This window comes from Pseudonaja textilis, chromosome 2 (genome assembly GCF_049901715.1).
Source record: "Pseudonaja textilis isolate UNSWEBS1 chromosome 2, rPseTex1.2, whole genome shotgun sequence".
Taxonomy (NCBI): domain Eukaryota; kingdom Metazoa; phylum Chordata; class Lepidosauria; order Squamata; family Elapidae; genus Pseudonaja; species Pseudonaja textilis.
In genome coordinates this window covers 132,557,124-132,579,080 of record NC_141991.1, presented here as the reverse complement: position 1 = coordinate 132,579,080, position 21,957 = coordinate 132,557,124, and the positions used below count along the sequence as shown (strand labels likewise).

Here is a 21,957-nt window from a genome sequence, read left to right as displayed (position 1 = left end):
AGTTCCCACACTGACACATAGTGAATATATTGAACAAAAATTCTCAAGCTACCTTTCTCTATTCAGCAAGCCAATTAGTATCCTCTGCTCAAAATTCTCCACTAGTAGCGTGCTTTATAACAAATCATCTCACAATTCAAGTTTTCAGCAAGCATTTTGTCCTTTCTTTTTGACAAACCAGCAGTCTATATCCCTAAATAGTAATTTCAGAACCACTTGGCCGTTAAATTGTTAACCAACGTACTTCTGGAAAGGGCACTTTACCTCACACTAGTTTTCATTGGTTGGAAAGATGCTTGACACAAACTGAATGGCAAACATTTCTAACAATCCACATTGTGTTAGGGATTTGAGTTGAATTGCCACAAATAGTTTCGATAAGTGCCAGATCTTTGTGAACAAATTCCTGCTCATTGTACTAAGCCATATTGCAGACTTCTAGGCTCAGTCTCTAACCAAGGCTGTGCACCAACTTTTTTTTTATTTGATGCGTAGGGAGTGGCATTTGAACAGGTCTTCGGGGATCTTTGTTAATACAGGAAAATTTCCTATTATTTTAGTCATTTATCATCCTTAAACCTACTTCATCCTTTCACTCTTATTTCGCCCTGCTTATCACAAGTAGGTTACAGCAACCTTTTCTTAAGTCATTCCAATTTAACATCTTTTTACTCATCTGTGTGGCAGGTTGCTAGAAGAGATAAACAGATTCTAAACAGAAATATCAGCTGAATCTCCCCAGACTGTATATTCAATTAAGCTGAAGTCTGGCTCTGGGCAAGGATGTAATCTGTCAGGGGGGAACACACTCTTCCTTTTCTTATTTGGCAGGCACATCATTCTATTTAGATTCAATAAACTCCATCTATACAGCCTATGTTTAGCCTCTCCATCTATTCACATGATGAAAAATGATGTTCAGTTATAATTTGATTACTTGCATAAACATGCAGATTCAAGTTATTTGGAACCTTTGAGTTACCGAGGCCCTTTTCTGTCTGATCTCTGAAATCACCCAATTGTTGTCATCATAAAAAAGTGATCTGGTACTTTTTGCATGGTTGTGCACTTGAGGGCTATATTGACTCATTTTAGAGAAGCATTAACCACACTTCCCTTTCTTCATGTAGGGTTTAAGCAACTTCTCAAATATGTCTATCATAGCACGTACTGTCAGAAGTCACTGCCGACGAGGCAAGAGATTTCCTGATACTCACAGTCTATGTCAGCTCACTCTGTTTAGTCATCTCCTAATCTCTCTGCCTTAGGGAGAGAGAGGGAGGGAGGGAGGGAGAGAAGTCCATGCTCAACTGGTATTTAGAGAGCATTCTGACGTCAAAGCTCCTTGCCTGTTTAATCTGGGGAAAGTCTCCCATTGACACGATGCCAGAAGGCCATAGGTTTTTAATTCCACAGCTGCTTTAATACCATGCAAAACAGCTACACTTAGCTCGGGTTCCCCACCCACCCCACCCTCTGACTTATATGTCACTCTATTTGGGATCTGCCTCAACCAAAAGTAATTCTTCCAAGGAAGATTGGCTCTGTTTAAAAAAAAAGGTATCGACAAGAAGGGATAGAGATATAATAATTTCAGCAAATAAACTATTCTCAAATTAGAACCATTTCCTGCGAACTGATGAAGAGGTGCTGCTTTTCGGTGTTTTGAAATAGGTTGAACATAGCCTGCCTGACAGGTAGAAAAGGGGCACAAGGTGAGGTGAGAAGCAACTATCAATAACCATGAATTCCAGTAACTAATGTCACAGAGGAATGGGTGTGAATGGCTGTGTCTAGTAACACTCCAAAGTTGACAAAATGGGGCAGCTAAAACCAATCCCTAAAAGTAATACAACAAAAAGTATAGTCACCTAAAACTTTATGTCAACAAAAGCAGCAGAAACCCGTACTGCACTCAGTAATGATAGAACTAGCAATGCGCAGATTGTACAGCCTGCTCTCTTTTTCCATTAAAATTAAATGTTCACCTCTGATCTAGTGCTCTGGAGAGAGGCCTAGTCCTGTTTTTAAACGCAGGCCAAGCATTATTTCAAAATACTGGTAAACTTGTGTTTAAAAATATGCTTAGTGTTGTTTTAGAAGAACTCTAAACCTGACAGACAATATAGGAGGCCTCATTAGACATAAGAAGCATTTTAGAAAATGATCAGAAGCCTTATCTAGGCAGATGTATCAGTGAAAGCCATGTTTCTAGTTTTTCCTGTAAGTCAAATGGCCCCAGATGGCAGTGCTTAGTGCCCAGTACAGAGGGAGCACATCTAGAATAGCTGGACCAACAGGAGCTGTGCAAACTCTACCCTGTCAGGTATATCACCAATGAAGTATGCTAGACAGTATCCACAACAAAACATGTGGAAAGAAAAGAGAAAACACTAGTTTAAGACCAGAGTAGCAAAAGGTAACTAAGTTGTTTCAATTATGGGCTAGGGATGAGACAGGAAATGTCATGAAGACATGGCACATAAAAATAGTATTGATGCAGTAGTTAGGTGGATATAACGCTTCTGCTCGGAAACAGCAAGTATTGAATATCACTATAAGCTCAGAACATCATGATGTTTGAATGTATCTGAAAACAATCAAAATAGTCTGAATTTAGCCAAGGCCTATTATATAGTAGATTCAAAAGGACCGGGACAGATTGGCCATTTAGAATTACTCCAAAATAGATCAAATTCCTTGAAAATAACCCCTTCACTTTATGCTGTGGAAGAGATTGCAAAAATTAATTCACTATAGATGGTCATTTGTTCAGTAGCTTTCTTCTTACACTGAGGAACATCCAGCACCTTCATTTGGTCAGAAAGATGCTTAGTTTTTTTTATATATGTACACTCCGTGTATGTTATTTACTACCAAACCTTTCATACAGGGACATGTAAAGTATGATAACATAGTTTACTGATAATATTTTAAGAGAGCTGAAATGCAGCCTGCCACACTAAAGTTTTCCTCACCAGGAGAAAGGATGCAAATGGCCATTAGGAGCACATGTTCTTCTTCATGCAGGTTCAGTTTCTTCAGACTAATTTGAAATTTGATGAGGGGCTCCAGTAAGTCTAGGCTGTGGCCAGCTGAAACAGAAACAAAGCAACTTTTGAGAGGCAGGCACTAGATTACTAATTACCAGCTAGTCTAAAACAGGGGAAATAACAAATGTAAGCATAAATCTTGGCCCTGGATTTTCCTTCCAATGCACCCAATTCTGAGTGTGTCATCCGTTGAGTTGTCATCCCTAAGGTGAGCAGAATGCTCAAAGAAACCAAACAACCGGAATAACAACATCCATGATTTATTAAAACTGGGCCTTTGGCAAACTTAACTTACACTGGATTCGCCCTTGAGGTGGTGCAATCGTGCCGTTTATATGATTACTTTTTCAACTTCCTGCTCCTCTCCATCTTGGTCAGATGGTTGCCACAGAAACTGAATGCTTAAGTTTGCAACTTCATGAAACATCAGCCAGCTTGGCAATCTGAGCCCATTAGGCAATCCACCTCCTCATCCCAATTTATTATTCATCGTGATCAAAAGAACATTTCACTGGAAGAACTTGAAGAAACGTTTGCATGTATAGCAGAGTGAACTTTATTTTATCTGGCCCACAGCCCTTCCTTCCTCTAAAATTGCTTGCCTTCCTTTTTTTCCCCCTATTGGGTACCACCCAGCTCTCACAAGAGTCTCTGTGGTGCAGCAAAACAACAACAGCAACAACAACCAGAGAGAGAGAAGCCTGGAAGCATCTTTTTTTAAAAAAAACTAACACATTTTCTTAAAAGACTTCAACTTTTGGGAGCTGCAGCTCACACCATCAAATGTCTTCCTTTCCAATTTTTTGGGTTTGGGCAAATAAAAATCTCTCTTCCTCTCTGAACTTAAGCCACCCCACGCTACCCTCTTTTTAAGGTAGTCTATGCAGGTACTTCCTTGCTTGGCTGCAGCTGAGGAGGGTTACCAGCAGTGACAAAGCTGGGATCTCCTGCCTTGCCCCGGGGCTCCTCCCCTTTCCCCTCCCTTCTTCCTTTCTTGAAGAAAACACTGCAAGCTTCCCCCGCAACAGCTGTGTTTCAGTACATGGAGCTGGGTGGAGACAAGGACAAATGATCTGGGAACACTGCATTTATACACCCTTGGTGGCAAACTAGAGAGCTCTTATGGACTCCTCTCTTGTCCTCAATGTTTTGGGGGCCTCCTAAAACACTCCCAAGGAAATTTGGAGGTATTTCTAAGGGCAGGCAATATAAGAATGGTGACTGTGCAAGAGGTCAGTCATACCTGCTGCAATCCCAAGGTACTGCACAAAACCTCTATGCAACACAGGGGAGATGGAAAATCAGGATTAACTGCCAAGGAGTAAGTCAGTACATTTTTCATTATGTTATAAATAGGCTGTACATTATCAAACAAAGGATAAACCCAATTCTCATTCTCAGATACACCACTGTCATAATTCCTTTCTAATATTACCAGCTGTGTAAAATAATTCATAAAATACTGTGTGCCCCTGTGATTTGCTTTGACCTTATGTAGGTTTGGGACACATTTTCTATACATCTTAAGAGGTATTTAATAGTACTGAAAGAAAATAAGAGTTGGCACAAGCTGGCTGCTCCGGGGCTATCTTCTGCTTTCCCACACAGGCCATACCTTGAGTGACATCACTGACTTGGTATTTGAAGTCATTGCTGCCACAAGTCCAGGACATATCCTCCAGGGAGAATGACTGATTGGAACGGAGCATTATCACTTCAATGGCACTGGATTTCAACAGAGCAATCTGATCCTCCGCTGTTAGACTTCTGTATTTATAAAAGGAGAATATGAAACTCAGATTTCAACCAATCCATCATCATAACATTCTGTCAGGTCAGAACTAGATATGATTATCCTTTATTCCCCACCGTGCGGCTATTTCTCTTGGTATAAACTGATTTTATACAACAGCTTGGAAGGCCATCCCCAAATATAAGCTCCGCTAACCAATGGCAAACTTTAAGTTGGTTGCAGACATTTCTGCTTGCAATTCACTGTAGCCTCAAATGATGGCTTTATCAGTGTGAATGAGGGGCCACAGACCAGATGTTTCTGACAGAACTGTAATGTCACTTAATATGCATATTTTAGCAATGCAATTCACACACTGAATTAAAAGCCAATCACAGCTGGGCTGTGCAACGCTGTGGATTTGATAAAAGAAAGTTTCTTTGGAGCACGTAAGAATGATGAGTGTTTCCTTGGAATCATGACACAAACTTTGTAGGGCCACAAAACAAAAGGAATCACAATTTTTTGGGGAAAAAGACATGAGGATCTAGGCAGGATTTTTGCAGCCGGTAGAGCTCCACAAAACAGATTCAACTTTCTTGGCAACGGTGTTTAACTCGGTTCACAAAAGCAGCAAACCTATGGGAAACCTCTGGCTACAGTGGCTCTCTGCAGGCATGTATGCGTATACACATATGACATGCTTCCCAGGCTCCTAATCTGAGATATTCAAGATCTCTACTAGTATCAAGGTGGCATGCTAGCCCTTGCCTACAGCAAAAGGTTCTGTCGCCCACCCATCTCAGGAAACAGCTGTTAATGGATTTCAAGGCTCAGAAAAAACAGCTGTTCTGAAGGTAGGACTTCAGTTCAATTGAGGAATGATCATATTCATTTATACGGCTTGCTGTGTCAAGGTTTTATTTGGTTTTTAAGGTGACCCATTTTTATCTTACTGAGCCTTTTATGTGCCTTTGCAGATTCTGAATTCTTCTTGAAAGTTCTGTGGTGTTGTGCACTGATATATATTTATTGGAGCATGACAAATCAGACACAGATACACACACCTCTAAGGAAAAAGCAGGCAAGGGTTCTGAAATTACTTCTAAATTTCTTTACCTGAACCCTGGAATCATTTTAGCAAATCCAATAACTTTCTGGATGCTATAGCTAACAAGATCAGCAAGGTGAGGCAACATGGAGAGGTGGGAGAAGTCAATGGACATGGATGTGCTGTCATCGTTCAACTCCAGACTGGAAAACATCAGTGGCTCTGGTGGGAAAGGAGAGGTGGGAACAGCTTAGACCCTACGTCACACCAGCAGGGAAGGCACCACTCATTACAGCATGACAGGTTCAATGTTTTAGAATTTACACAGCATTAGTTGGCTACTTAATGATTACTATTTATTATTTTTATTTCCTGTTGTGCTTTGATTTTCATGGATTTTCATGGATTCACATTGTGAAGGTGAAATTGAGGAGTCACTGCAGTGGCCAGGACCCCGCTGTCCCTAAGCTGATTGAAAGCCACTGCTGGTAATACTCCAATAGGAACAAGCAAAACCAAAGAATCCAAAAGGACTAATTTTATGAGATTAAAAGTTTTAAGACTGTAGAATTCCTCAGAGTCCAATTTTTGGGTCCTATTCATATGATTAAAAACATGTCCCAGTTTTTCACTTTAATCTACTGTTTTGTTCTTTCCTAACCACACTTACAATGGTTTTTAGACAATAACCATTGCAGTGTAGCATAAAAAAATACATAAATGTATTACTAAAAATACAATCTTTGGCACAAAAGCAACCTCAAGGTCTGAACATGGAATCAAAGCAAGCCAAGATGACTTTTTTCTGCATCATCTTCCCAAATATTCAAAATTATCCATTAATCTCCAGTGTTTATATGACATGCCAATCCTGATGGACTTCAGATGGGTTACATAAATAATTCTGTGCCAAACGCCACAGTACAGTAAAGACACATAAGGTGTCTAAGAACGTTCAAATAAAATGTTCGTTCAAAGGCTTTAGCCATGTCAACTTCATGGGGTTGCAATAGATGAGGGCTGTTTTTCCATTGGCAGAAATCCCCATCAATCCTCACTTCCCAGTTCCTGTTGTCTCTTTCTCTCATTCAGGCATTGTAGTGTGCTACAGCCTTCACACAAAGACTGTGGTGCTCTTCCAACCCAACCAGCTGGGGTAAGCAAATGCAATACAAGGAAAATGCTCTTGGCTGACTCTCAGTTTCCACACTTGTCTATTGTTCAGGCAGAAGACGGACAGGCTAGACTTCCATGCATGCAAAAGCTATGACTGGTCATAGGCTTTGCAGGAACAGCTTTGAAGGTTATGGAGATGGAATGCTGGCCATGCTGAAGTATCCCCACAATGCATCTTGATATGATCCCAGAGGCAGTATTTATCATAGGCCCTTTTCTTATAGAACTCTTTCTGAGTTTCCCCAGAATGTCTTTTATTTTTCCACAACACCAGTAAAAGAAAATTGGAATGGTTACCACAAAACGTGTTGGCATTAAGAACTCCGTGAATAGAAGTACTCTAAAATTCATAGGACTATGTTAGGTCTCCTGAGGGGAAGAGAAGGAGACCTTTGTAAAGGAATCTATTGGAGATGCTCATCGAATAGGTATTTATTTGCCTTTCATCTTGCAGGAATGAACTATGTAGAAACATTCTAAGTGGATGTAACAGGACTACTGTGAATGTGGAGCAACCCATGAAGTGAGAAAGCAGAAGCATTACATTTAGTGATTAGTGGTCTCCCCAAAGAATTAAACAGATTGGCCCCTTCTCCCCCATATTATGCAGGTCAACCAACTCTATGGCATGTTGCTATATTGTACATTAATTTCGGATTAATTCTGTGTAAACGACTGCTAGGTGAAACTGATAATACTGTAACATCACAACCCTGGAAAACTGATATTATAGTATTTTCAATTTTGCATCTCTCAGAAAAGATAGCCCTGTCTTTCTTTAGAGCAGATTAATAAAGCCAAAATCAACTATGAGCCATTGCACTTAAGCAAGTGACAGACAGAACACAGATTGCTTAGCTGTAAGTTAAGATTTGTTGTAAACGTTTCACAAAGAAACTTCATCAGTACAAAAAGGCAACTGTAGGATTTGCCATTTAAAAGAAGCACAGTTGTTAGAATTCTTGCAGTTTACCATGAACATAAATATGATTCACTCTATGTGTTACCTGAAGAGAAGCTGGAGGTATCTGAAGAGTCATCTGAGAAGGAAAAACCTGCTGTCATGCTAGAAGATCTACTTGTTTGTTCTTTGTTATCATTTTGTCTTACAGGAGGCTGAAATAGAAAGAGTACCATTTGATAGTAGCTTGCTTTCCTCATACCTCATTCTGATTCTAGTTACTAGAAAGTTAGTTTATTAAGAGAGATAATTTACTTTAAGGAAAAGGATGCCCTGAGGCTTTGACCCACTCTACTTCTGTTTATCCAGTCTACTGAAGGCTGTCCAATTCCATGGATCCATTTCTTAGAACAACCACCTAAGAGAAAACTTGTCTGTTCTGATATCCTATGATTTTAGATTTTTTAAAAATCTCTCCTTTATTATTTTTATAAATAACTCAAGGCAGGGAACATACCTTATACTCCTCCCTTCTATTTTGCCTTCACACTTTTTATTACTTAATTCTTTAAGAAAGCAGCATATTCTGAACCAAATAATCACTGCAACTGCTATCTCATTTGCATAATAACCTTGAAAAAATGTATTTTGCAGCCTCTTGGTTGAAGGTAAAATACATTTGGTTGTATCTATTTGATCTTCAGATTGAGAAAGCAGAAAGTATTAGAGGCTAATCACCCTATATTGGAAATACTGGTTTTGCTCAGAAAATATAAACTAATTGAGAGAAGTAAGGGGGAGTCTGTTGGGAAATATCACAAAAATAAGAGTAACTAACTCTAGGTTTTCAAAACCATGAGTCATCCACAGCTAGTTCTCTTTCTTCTACTTCTCCCATCTGCCTCAGCTGTTCTCCTGACGTCTCATGTGCATCACTCAACTCAAAGCTGTTTTGCTCTTGTGACAGAGCAGGAAACACTTGTGGCTGCTTCAGCCGCAAGTATCTTCTTCTTCCTCTTTTCCCCTCAGAACTGATAAACCTTGTTATTCAAAGATTTGTGTGTGGCAAAGAAAGGCAGGTTGGACAGGTAGAATAATGGGGCCCATCAAGAGGCCTGATAACTTGGTTATTCACTCTGTTTGAGGGAACTCTCCCCTATTTTGTTCTGTCAAGTACATTTTAAAGACAGATTGTGATGAAGCCATATTGGGAAGCCCACATAATATAGCTATCACTAACTGAAGTCTAGTCACAAATACACTTAATAATTTATCCAAGCAATACAATTGTAAATTCAACTGGGATATATAGATAGTCCTCAAGTTACAACCACAACTGAGCCTCCAATTTTCTGTTGCTAAGTAAAATATTAAGAAGTGAATTTTGCCCCATTTTACAACCTTTCTTGCCACAGTTGTTAAGGGAATCACTGTAGTTATTAACTTAGTAATATGATTATTAAATGAATCTGGCTTCCCCATTGAATTTGTTTGCAAAAGGGTCGCAAAAGATGATTGCATTATCCAGGGAAACCGTGACCGTCATAAATTCGAGTCACTTGCCAAGTGTACAAATTTTGATCAGTGACCATGGGGATGCTGCAACAGTCATAAGTCTGAAAAACAGTCATAAGTTCTCTTATTTCATTGCCGTTGTAACTTTGAACAGTCACTAAGTGAACTGCGGTAAGTCAAGGACTACCTATATTTACAAATGTATTTCATGCTAACTTGGTGTGAAAGCAATTTCCAGTCGGGATAGTTCTAAATCTGGTGACTTGGCTAGAGAACTTCAACCTGGGACACAGATCCAATTTAAAAGACACATTGAATGGTTCTTCCATAATAGAAACATGGAAAACCAACGGTGGAAAAAGACCCAATGGTCCATCAAGGCTTCCCTTGGAGTTTATTTGTTTGTTTTTGCTTTATTTTTAATTTCTTTTTAATGTATTTATTTATAATCAAGTATAGATTTAAATCTGCCAGCCATGTTGCTTTTGCTAAGTGGGGTATGGGCAAGAGTTTGAATCACTAATTCAGAAAAGTTACAAAGTTGAAAAATATTCATTTGTTCACCAGCAGATGTCCTACTTTTCACAACAATAGTCAAGTACTGTAAAAAAAAAAAAAAGGCAAGCCGAACTTACTCGGAATTGAGAGAAATCTGAATAAGTAGGATCATAAGTTTTGCGGTGGGCTTCAAGAAGAATATCAATGACTTGTTGTTGTTCCTCCAGCAATTTGGGCTTTAGGCTTTCCTTAAGAGCTTCCTCCTCCTTCCTCTTCATTATCATCTCTCTTTTCCTCTGAACCTCTTCATCGGTCAAAATAACTGTCAAGGCAGAATAGGAAGCACATTAGAGTATAGGTAACAGTAAACTGCTAGCCTTAGCTGAAGAATGAGAGGAGGCGACAGCATTTGTTTCCTTAAGGGTTATTGTTTATCGGGACGAGAGTGATTTAATAACTAACAAATGTTCGAAGTAAGAGGAACACTTGGCATGGAGAAGACATCCCAGCTAGATTACAGTCCAGCAGGTGATCTTCAAAAATTCTGATTTTAAAGTTGTCTTTAAAGAACCCCCTGGCTCACAGTGACTTTCTTCCAACAAGATGTTTGCATACTTGCTGAGGACATGAAGCCAGATGCACTGTTTAGAAGACCTCATACACATGAATAAATCTTACTACCGTTTAAAAATACACTGTCAACAGTTTTTCTTTGCATGGTTGTGCACTACAGCCACTGGAGGAATAGCACAGGTCCATCCTCATCAAAAACAACTTGAAGGCTATCTGGAATTCTGCCTCTATGTGTTTTGCGACATCAATCCTCCACAAACTGTCTGTGTGACATGTCAACACACAGGAAAGGGCTGCTTTTGTGGACTATGGCCCTTTTCCCTACTTACAGTTAACCACAGCACAAACAGCCTCTGGGAATATGTTCCCATGACATGCCCTATGCTTAGTCCCCAAAGACAAGCTTGTATTGCCCAATGTTAAAGGTGTGTGTTTTCTTTCTTTCAACTTAGACCTTGGAAGGAATTTAGATGAGGGACTGTTATTGGGAACAGATAACTGCTGACAATGAGGCCAATAAACATCCCCCTGGTGTGCAGTTTTCTGACAGCTAAAAGAATTGTCACGAGCAGAACAACTTAGCAGTGGGCAGAAGCCTTCATTGCCTGACTATGTTGCTGAAAATTCAGAAATTACAGTCTGCATGCAAGTAAGTGTTTTGACCAGTTTTCAGCTGGCAATGCCATAGACACACTGCTGGCAGAAACATTACTTTTATACAAGGTCACTGATGCATTACACTGACAAGCTTCCAGGCCTGTATGTTTGGCAAATAGAGACTAAAGCCAACTTCAGAAAATGAAACACAGAAACCAAATTCCTCTAAATACAATTAAAAAAAGTTGAGAATCGCCTTATCAAGTGTGAAGAATCAGAACCACACCTTAAGTTCCGGTTAAGCTGATTTATTGCTCGTGCCTATACACAAAAACCTAGCCAACTAATGGGCAGCACTAAATTGGTGCTAGGTGGAATGGAATTAAAGAGAAGCTGGTCTTGGAGCATTTGTGGACACATAAGGATTCTAGGCTGTGTCCTCTCTTAACTATACCTCCAGGCTCTGCCTGCTCTACTCCTATACATGTACTCCAATAGCATGCAAAACTTTTACATTCCTTTTTTTTAAAAACAAAATATCACAACTAAATCCCCAATATTGATTTATCAATACTCATAACCCTCCCCAGTCCCAAAGATTCTGGGCAGCACACATCAAACAAAGCAAAATCAACACCATTATCATCCCAAATATTCAGATAAGGGGAAGAAGAAAAAAAAGGCAAGGGTAAAATCAAAAATAAATCCATGATAGGTACCAATGGTCACCTGGGACTATAATAAAATAGCTTTTAGAGAAATCCAGCAAGGTAAGACTTTTGATAACAGATAATCAGTTAGAAGGGACCTTGTAGGTCATCTAGTCCAACCCCCTACCCAAGCGGAAGACCCTACACCATTTCTGACAAATGGCAGTTCAATCTCTTCTTGAAAGTCTCAAGTGATGGCGCTCCCACAATTTCCAAGGGCAAGCTGTTCCATTGGTTGATTGTTCTCACAGTCAGAAAATTTCTCCTTATTTTTGGGAGGAGAACAAGGAGAAATCTCTCCTTGTTCAGTTTCCATCTATTATTCCTTGTCTGGCCTACAGGCGCTTTAGAAAATAGCTTGACCCCTTCCTTTCTGTGGCAGCCCCTCAAATATTGGAAGACCGCTATCACGTCTGCCCTGGTCCTTCTCTTCATTAGACTAGCCAAGCCCAGTTCCTGCAACTGTTCATTGTATGTTTTAGCCTCCAGTCCCCTAATCATCCTGGTTGCTCTTCTCTGTACTTTTTCTAGAGTCTCAACATCTTTTTTATAATGTGGTGAACAAAACTGGATGCAGTACTCTAGGTGTGGTCTTACTAAGGCTTTATAGAGTGGTATTAGTACTCCCCTTTATCTTGATTGTATCCTTCTGTTAATACAATTTAGGATTGCATTAGCTTTTTAATGCATCAAGCTTTGGGAGTATCTATCTTTCTGTCCATTTATCCATCCACCCACCTACCCCATGGACCTTAGTATATCTTGTACACTAAATGATTGAGATGAGTTAGATTTCAAAGATGGTTGGGGGTAAAATACAACATGATAACCCCATATGAGAAAGATTAGATTTGGAACGTGGAAAATTGGGGGTGGGGGGGATTTCCTATCTCAACTTACCTATTGACAGCTTTGAGCAGTTTCAATACCTGGATTTTTTTAATATTTAAAAAAAAGACCCATGACACATAATGAGAAAGATTACAAAGCACCCTGAATACTACAAGTAGTATAAAGGTCACCCTGCAATTTAGGATGTATAATCAGAGCTGAGCAAGTACAGGGCTGAAATACAAACCAGTCCCTTTCACGCAATAGCTGCAAGCCTTATTTTGGCATGTAGGATGAGGTGTTGAGAAAGATCTCTTGTGAGGAACAGGAGTCTGTCTGCCACTTTTCTCTTCCTTTGATGACCCTAATCCTGGACAAATTCTTGCAACCAAGTCTCTAGCTTGCTTCTTTTAAGTATAAATCATATTGTAAAGAACTGTTCTCCAATATTTTGGTCTTAGGATCCTTTACATTCTTAAAAAGGATTGATGACCACAAAGAGCTTTGGTTTACGTGGGTTATATCTATCAATATGTATTATGTTAGAAATAGAAACCAAGAGGTTTTAAAATATTTATTTGACTTTGTAGACCCTCTGAAAAAATTCTGGGGGAAACTTTGAGAACTACCGCTTTAAAAAATGGTAGTGTTGCAAATGACCAGGTATTATTTGTTTACTTGCTTAATTAACCTTTTATGGAGCCCCAATCTCAAATTTCTCAATGGCATAAAAGCTTAAACGAACAATAAATAAATTCGAACATCTCAAGTTTTCATAGTTATACCGTCCAGCATCAGGGCAGTAGATGGGATGTGAATTAGAGAGGGCAATTTACTCTTGTGTTCTTTTTTGGTTGGCCCCTATGGTTCCCCTTTCCCTATGGGGAAAGAGCCTTTGGTTAGATCTAATTGAGCCCATGTGAATTCTCATTTCAGAACCTACTGCTTCAGATTCATTTCAAAATAATGGCAGTATACGGAATATGAGATTCGTTTTATCTATGCTTAAATAACAGAAACAGAAGTTAGAATATTTAAAATTATAAGCGAAGGATTAATTTTACCACAAGGGTTTATTATATGTTTATTATCAATTTGATTTAGTAGTAATAATTAAGTAATAATAATTAAGTAGCAATTAAGTATTAATATGTTGAGAAAATACTGTTATTATATGATCACTAATTAACATCAAGATGATGACTATTGCTCCAATTAACTGTAACCAGACAACACGCAATGTTTATATAGACATTGAAATTGTTGCTCTTTCTTTATATAGTAAAAATTAAAAAAAAATTATTTGAAAAAAAAAATAACGGCAGTATAGCATGAGCTTGTTCTTAGAACCGCTGTAACTGGATGTTTGAAATGTGGAAATGGAGGCGTTGGATGAAGGAGGCCCTTAGATTCAGTCTGCAGAGGTCACCAAGGCTACTCTTTCTCCTGTCTGGTCTTCTCTCCTTCCCTGCAGTCCTCCAGAGTCAGCACAGGCCCATAAAACATGGGAGAGAGAAATTGCTGTGTTGGCACTCTTGTGTAAAATGTATTTCAATGCCATCCTTATCACATCTTATCTCCTCTCTTCCAGTTTATGGCACCATCAAAAGAAGTCCAGTAAGTTCTAGATCAGAGATCCATACATCTTGTACTCTTAGGGTAGTGATGTGTATACAAGAGAAAGAGCACTGGGTGAAAGGGCATTAGTCTGGCTCCTTGATTTAGAATTTATTTCATATTGCAGGGATCAACCTGCTCTCTAGTCAGCAGGCTGTTTACCAAGAAGCTTCTTAGAGACATTTTCTCTGAACCAGACAATATTATTTACAGGAAGCTTGCACAATACTGTCGTGTGCACTGAACATTTCTAAAGGAAGTGAATGTGAAGCATTAGGTGCCTGAGAATCAATGCCACATCCGGATGGCTATTCCCTTCTGTCACAATTTATTTCCATTAAACTCAAATATTTTTCTGTACACCTCCTAAGATCTGTCAGATAGTCAAATCACTTTGATCTATTTCTTTTAAATAAAACAATGGAATTGAAAGCATTAAAAGCAAGAAAGAAAATCTGTCCACTCTGTGTAAAGCCCTTCTTAGCATTCTCTTGCTTTCCATGAAATGCCTATTGTTCTCTCTAAGGTAAACTATAGAACAAGTGCACCTTGAAGTTTGAGTGTAGACAAATACAATCGGATCATGTGAAGTGCTATATATTATGGGGAAAAGATAGGTAATGTTTACTTTTTCTGATTCACACCGATCTATTTACTTATCTTCTCATTATATTTCTATGTGCCATTTGCAGAGGATATTGTCTGAGGGCTAATAAACATCAATTTGCCTTCTAGACAAAGAGGAGAAAATATTATTCTGGAAACTTGCACCTCCCCCCACACTCTACATGCATTTTGTTGGCATGTAGGAACTGCTTTGGGGTTGGTTGCAAGGGGAGACTAGTTTGGGATACTATGAATAAATGCATTAGGAAGCCTCAACAGTTTTATCTTTGGCGACAGTCTTTGCTAGGCAACAAATCCTGGGAAAGCAACATTCTAGCAGGCCTTATGAACCATAGCATCCCAGCAAAAACTGGAGGAGTAGCAAGACCACAACATTTCTTCTGCAGGTGTCTTGTGTCATGGAGCAGGGAAATGGAGTACACAGTCCCTACCCTGGGAAAAAACTGCCAACACAGATCAGCTCGCTAGCTGTGGCTTAATTGTAATTTTAAGAAATGTTTCACTTTGATCAGTGCTTCCTTATACCCAATATAGGGGATGATAGGAAGGATGGTTAAGAGATCACTACCTGAAAGTATTCCTTATGATTAAAACCCTCAAAGAGTTGAGTAAGTTAGGCAGCAAAGAAGAAAATTATTTTTAGCCCCCATCACGAAAGGAGTACACTGGGAGAGGTAATCAATGGGGAGAGCATGCAGAATTCTGGCTTATTTTATACAATCTTCAACGCTGGAAGAGAACGCAAGTTTATTATAATGGCTGAAGTAAGTAGTAGTTTATCTTGGGACCAACTGATGCTGTCATTTTAAATATGAGCTAAAGCCAGTTGTCTCATGAATATTTATATATCCTGAAATCTGGCCTGCCATTTACCAAACCAAACCAAACCAAACCAAACCAAACCAAACCAACCAAACGAGGCTTAGACACATAATGAGTTTACAAAGATTCACCATGCCCCAAATCACTTGGCTTCATTGGTCTCATCATATTTTTTGAAATGATCATACGCATTATCTATTGACGGTTTTTCTGATTTAGATTCACATCCAATTTAAGGAGGGAGGGGGAACCCTCTAATAAAAGTTCAACAACAGATTGATGAATTACGATTCCACGAGCCATGGTGCTACAGTGCTTAGAAGGCAGTGCTGCAGGCTAACTCACTGCTTACTCCAGGAGTTCGATTCTCACTGGCTCAAGGTTGACTCAGCCTTCCATCCTTCCGAAATGGTAAAACGAGGAGCCAGGTTGTTGGGGGCAATATGTTAACACTGTAAAACACTTAGAGAGGGCTGTAAAGCACTGTGAAGTGGTATATAAATCAAGTGCTATTGCTACAAGGTCTACCAAAACCACACTGTCAGAGGATGACCAACAGTTATATAGTGTGCACTGCATGCTACTTACTGGTAAATATTATTTTCAAATCCATATGTCTGCCCATTTTGCTTATGGAAATGTCTTTTTTTTTGAAAGCCTGAATCTTAGCTGAAAACTTTGGACCTTTTCCCATTGTTGAGCAGAAGTGTGGAGTAGATACTTGAATTGGTTAAGAACTACAATGACATGGAATTTGGCATCTCAGTTGTCCATCTCTGTCCTGCCAGTATTTCTTCTGTCCCTTAAAACTGCAACTCACTTGACTTCCCTTCAAGGTAATGAGCAAAAAAGAAAGAAAAGAAAAGCCTAATGTGTCAGAAAAAAGAGGAAAAACAAACAATACCGTTTTGGATAACGTTATGGCAACGTGGCAGACAAATGACAGGGCCAGAGAAAATTTGTGCCATGGTTAAATGGAAAATGGAAAAGCTCTAGGTTAGAGCTCAGTATGTCCTATGGAAAAATAAGAGAATGAAATCCCTGGTTAGGGCACCTAAGAATTCAATGTCTATTGTCACACCTGAGAATTGCAATTTTAAAAATCTGGTGTGAAAGGAACCCCTACATTCTTCAAATATTCTATTCTCAGAAAACTTTGTTAAATACAGTATATTGACCTTCCTCAGGCTGGCCTTACCTTACCATATGCCAATTCATTAAGGGAAGAAGAAGAATCCAAGACCCAACTTCCCCCTTATATTTAACACAGGAAATTTCAGTTATACTGAAGATTAATGGTGTTTACTGAATACTCAACATGTATACAGGGGAATCCTATGTATATTTACTCCAAAATATTATGTTCAGTGAATTTTGCTCTCTATTGAGTCTGTTCAGGGGTTACTACTGTTATGTTAATGTTGTTGCTTTCAAAATTGTTCAATACTGCAAACAATACAGTACAAGCAGAACAGAAAGGCCTTTGTACAGGTAGTCCTTGACTTTTCCACGCTTCATTTAGTGACCATTCAAAGTTACAGAGGCAATGAAAAAAGTGACATGACCATTTTTCACGTATCCCTGTGTTCACATGATCAAAATTCGGCTGTCTGTTAACTGGTTCATATTTATCACGGTTGCAGAGTCCCAGGGTCATGTGATCACCTTTTGAGACCTTCTGACAAGCAAAGTCAATGGAGAAAACCAGATTCACTTAACAATCGTGTTACTAACTGAATAACCGTAGCAATTCGCTTAACAACGGTGGCAAGAAAGATTGTAAAATGGGGCAAAATTCGTTTCACAAATGTCTCACTTAGCAACATAAATTTTGGGCTCAAGGTCATAAGGACTACCTGTGTATCATACACCTACAGGGTTTTTTTCCCATTGTTTTTGTACTATCAGCCCTTGTAAAAAAGTTATTTTGGAAACCTTTTCTTTAAAAAAACCCAATAGCACAAGTTACGAATTACTAACATCCTGGAATAAAAGAAATCCTAGCTGATAAAAGTTGTATTTGCTAAAACACTGGTAACCTTTTAAAAAAACACCCAAACATTAGCAAATCACAAGGGAAACATTCATCTTATGACCAAAGGCTGTTGGTTGGTGTGTTCTTTTTCAGACACTGGACAGAAAGAACATTTTATGGTTTAAGGTGGAGTTTGGAATGAGAGGTCTGGCAAGAAAAAATAGAAGCCAGGTCATCTGTTTCTGTGGCATAACTGGGTGATGCAAGCATTCTGCAGCCTGCAGCTACATCGGCCGAGGGTTAGTTAGCCGCTAGTGTTTTTCCAATACAAACATTGAACAACTCTGTACATTCTTGAAAGCGATCTACAGATTAGTACCTAACTGTGTCTTTCCAAACTATGAGGTGGCCCTGAATACCAACATTTTTTTTTTCCAGGATGGAATGATATTACTGTACAAGCATTTTTTTTAAAGACTTGCCTTCAAAATCAACCAACTAAGACATTGGCATAATAAGCACTCGAACTGTGTTTAACATTTCTGAAAGGAAAAAAAAAAGGACTCTCTTAACTGCTGAAAAGTAACAGCAGTTCCAGTAGACATATTTATATTTAGAGTGTTACTCAACAGTTGAACTTCCCAAGAATCAGTTTTGTTGACTGGAAACTAGGAAATCCAGATCTGTAAAATTTTTTGTTATTTATAGCTAACTCAAATTTGAAGCTAGAATCAGAATGTAAAGTTAAAAAAAAAAGAACATTGGGATTAATACTTTTGGGACATGAATTCTGGAAGAATATCTGTATCTTGAATTCTCCTGCTTTAATTGGAGTTCTAGATTGGGTGAAATAGTTTGTGTTTTGTTTCTCTGCTAAAACTATGCTACTTTGGATTCAACCCTCACACTGAGCATTTTTTTTTTTTTGTTCAAAATAGTTTGCTGGATAAACTGTAGTCACAAATCATAGTTAAATTACAGATTTAATTTGTTGTGTGAATCCAGCCAATCTACTACATTATGTCAAAGATAAAAAAATAACATCATGTCTTAATGAGATGTGAAACCAGAGTTTATGCCAATGCATCCCTAGGGAAGCTGACCTTGGGAATTTCCATAGATCTGTAATCTTTTAAAAAAAGGCTTAAGATATAAAACGGTAAATTCCGTTTTTCTTAAATTTGTACTGCACTAAACATAATCCACATATGTGCATAGCTGCACAACCCAGTTCCTGAGCTAGTCAGAAAAAAAACACGAGGACCTTTGTAAGGAGAAATAAAAGAAGACTGCAGAGACAGGTAGAGGAAATATTAAATCAAACAATAGAAGTATGTGATATACGTACTCTATTTTTATCTTAAATGCTATTTTAAGCCCAAGTCACTGAATTTGCTATGTACAACATTGATAACTATTAGATTTTTTTTTAAAGGTTGGATAGTAGGTCTGCTCAAATATATTTTATGATTGTTTAAAGCTAAGAGATAAAATAAATTAGCAAACATTTATCCCTTGCTTCACTATTCCTACCTGCATCAAACTAAAGGGGGGGAAAAAGAGTTTTGATATTTTGATTCAGCTGGAGGAGTGATATAAGGACCAATTTGTAATTCCATCTTTATTCTTCTTGGGGAATTCAGTCCACCCTGCTCTTACCAAAGAATGAAGCAACATATACCTTATGAGGATCATTACAGAAGAACTTATATGAAGCATTCTGCAAAATCAAATGAATATTAACATTAAATTGCTCATCAGCTAGCATTTATTGATGTATCTGTAAGGCCTGTCTTATGCCTTTGGTCAATATATCTGAAACTTAAATGAAGTTAACTCCTGAGCTGGTCCCAAGGCTCCAATAACGGTAATGAACACTTCAGCTCGCCCTCGTGCACACGCACGCTCTCTTTCTCTCTCTCTCTCTCCCTCCTTCCCTCTCTCTCTCAACATATTTTTTTACTCTTTTATATCCTTGACAAAAGTTCCAAATTCTTTCTGTGCATCAAACGCACACACCCCTTTACTTTTAGAGAGGGTGATGTTATTTCCTCAGAAAAAGTCACAACACATTTTAAATTTTGTAAAAATAGTTAAATCCTGTGGACAGTGCTGGAAAGTTGCAACAGCTTATGTGCCAATACCAAGCGTAGGAAATGAATCACTGCAACTTCCCATGCAGTGCTGTGTCGAGAAATGGAAATACTCTCAGATTAATGCAGATACTAATACTACTGCAGTTAGGCACCTGGATTAGAAGGGTCCCAATCTTCTAACTCTGAGGTTGGCTTTTATGATAGCTGTAGCTTGTTAGGCAGTTGCTGTTGTCTTCAGATATGACTAGTATTCCTGGCTGTCTGCCAGAAAACATTGCATAAGTAGCTAGAGCAACCTGCTGATGCTTCGTCAGGCCCACAAGTGCTTTGCATTTCCTCACTATCTCTTTCAACAGAATACAACTGAGCCTTAAGGGAACATTTAGACATGGAATATGGCATGCTGGGTGTGCAATTTTTCTCACAGTATTCTCGTGCAATCATTGCATGATTTTCCAGAAAGGAAGCTACATCATACAATTCTTCTATAATGATTTTATGGAGTAATTAATGGATGAAAATTCTGAGAACTTTCTAGAGAATGCATTTGAACAATGATGGGCAAAGGCAGCAGAGATATTTTCCCATGTCCTGTACAGGGAACACCTATTAACGTATCACATTCTCTCTTTACAGTATTTTTATGAATACTTATTGTGAGCACTATTCCTCCATACTCTCTTTGTCTAGAATTTTATGACAGTAAAAGAGTTGCTAAAATTTAACAAAATATTCTGAGGATATAAAACACTATCTATTAATATGCTACGCAGTTAATTTACGGTACTATAATATACTTAAAAATAAAAGCAACAAATTACGAAAGTATGTTCACCATTTGTCTGAAATGCTATAGGATTTCCTACCTAAGCAGGGGGTTGGACTAGAAGACCTCCAAGGTCCCTTCCAACTCTGTTATTCGATTTTAAAAGTCTTTGGAGATTCTCAATCATCCAGGTCATGGCTGTCCCAAAGGTGCTTCAGCAGTCAGAGGTGAAGCAGCTTCTTGGATGAGAAGCGAAACGTCTTCAAAGAAAAAACAAGAAAGTCCAATTGCCTCCTGAAAAAGCACCTTTGGGACATGTTCTCACTAATTTATAGAGGAAAGTTTCACCAAGCGTTGGAATTTGTCTGGACTCTGAAGCTAAGCAGGATTAGGTCATGACAGAGTTTCAGTGGTGAAACCTAAAATAAGAAGTCAAAAATTATTTCAATATAGATAACAACCGCCCTCTCTTTCATATTACTGGCAAGAACAAATCCTGATTGACTTTATTTAGTCACTAGGACCAGAGCTTGATTTGAGGACATATTTAACTTATTACAGAGAATAACAATCCTTCACTGAACATACATAAATTAAACTGCCAAATGCTTAGATTATTTGTGCTTAGATTATGAGTTAGAATATACTTCATTTGAACTTGCATTTCTGGAGAACTCTTATCCATCTAAAAACAATATTTTCACAGTAACAAAAACTACTTGCTTCCATTTATCCAGACTAGAGAATGGAAAAGACTTACTCATCAGAAATCAAGAAATGAAAGAAAATTGTACTGCTTACTGTATATACCTCATCTCCCACTCTGTCACAAACACTGTGCAGGTGGAACACAATGAGAAAGTAAGGCCAATCTGTGCAACATGGATTGTTAATGGGCATTTCTACCTTTAGCTTATCAAAAAAGAGTTGGCAGCATTAGGAAACATCTTCGAATTACATCAATGCAACAGATTCACAGCTGTTCTAAAAAAATCCACAGAGCAGTATTGTGGCCCTATATAGGCCTAAATATTGTGGCATTTTAAAATTTAATTAGTACAGCTCGTCCTCAACTTATAACAGTTCGTTTAGTGACTGTTCAAAGTTACAACAGCACTGAGAAAAGTGACTTATGACTGTTCAAGCATCCCCATGGTCATGTGGTCTACATTCAGATGCTTGACAAATGACTCACATTTATGATGGTTGCAGTGTCCCAGGGTAATGTGATCGCCTTTTGCAACCTTCTGACAAGCAAAGTCAACGGGGGAGCTTTGTTAAGATTCACTTAACAACCATATTACTAACTTAACAACTGCAGTCATTCACTTATCAATTGTGGCAAGGAAAGTCCTAAAATGGGGCAAAACTTAGTTAACAAAATTTTCACTTAGCAAAAATTTGGGCTCAGTTGTGG

The 21,957-nt window shown here is 38.5% G+C and overlaps 1 protein-coding gene across 3 annotated transcripts in view; it reads right to left on the bottom strand.

Moving 5' to 3' along the window:
- Positions 1 to 21,957, bottom strand: part of VDR (vitamin D receptor) — a 99,993-nt gene that overhangs the window by 5,392 nt on the left and 72,644 nt on the right. For all 3 annotated transcript variants that reach the window (XM_026714695.2, XM_087925322.1, XM_026714696.2), the window contains 5 exons: positions 10,064 to 10,248; positions 8,020 to 8,128; positions 5,905 to 6,058; positions 4,669 to 4,820; positions 2,979 to 3,095 (listed from right to left, as the gene is read on the bottom strand). In XM_026714695.2, coding sequence (XP_026570480.1) covers positions 2,979 to 3,095; positions 4,669 to 4,820; positions 5,905 to 6,058; positions 8,020 to 8,128; positions 10,064 to 10,248 — 717 coding nt within the window. The remainder of the gene's footprint in view (positions 1 to 2,978; positions 3,096 to 4,668; positions 4,821 to 5,904; positions 6,059 to 8,019; positions 8,129 to 10,063; positions 10,249 to 21,957) is intronic.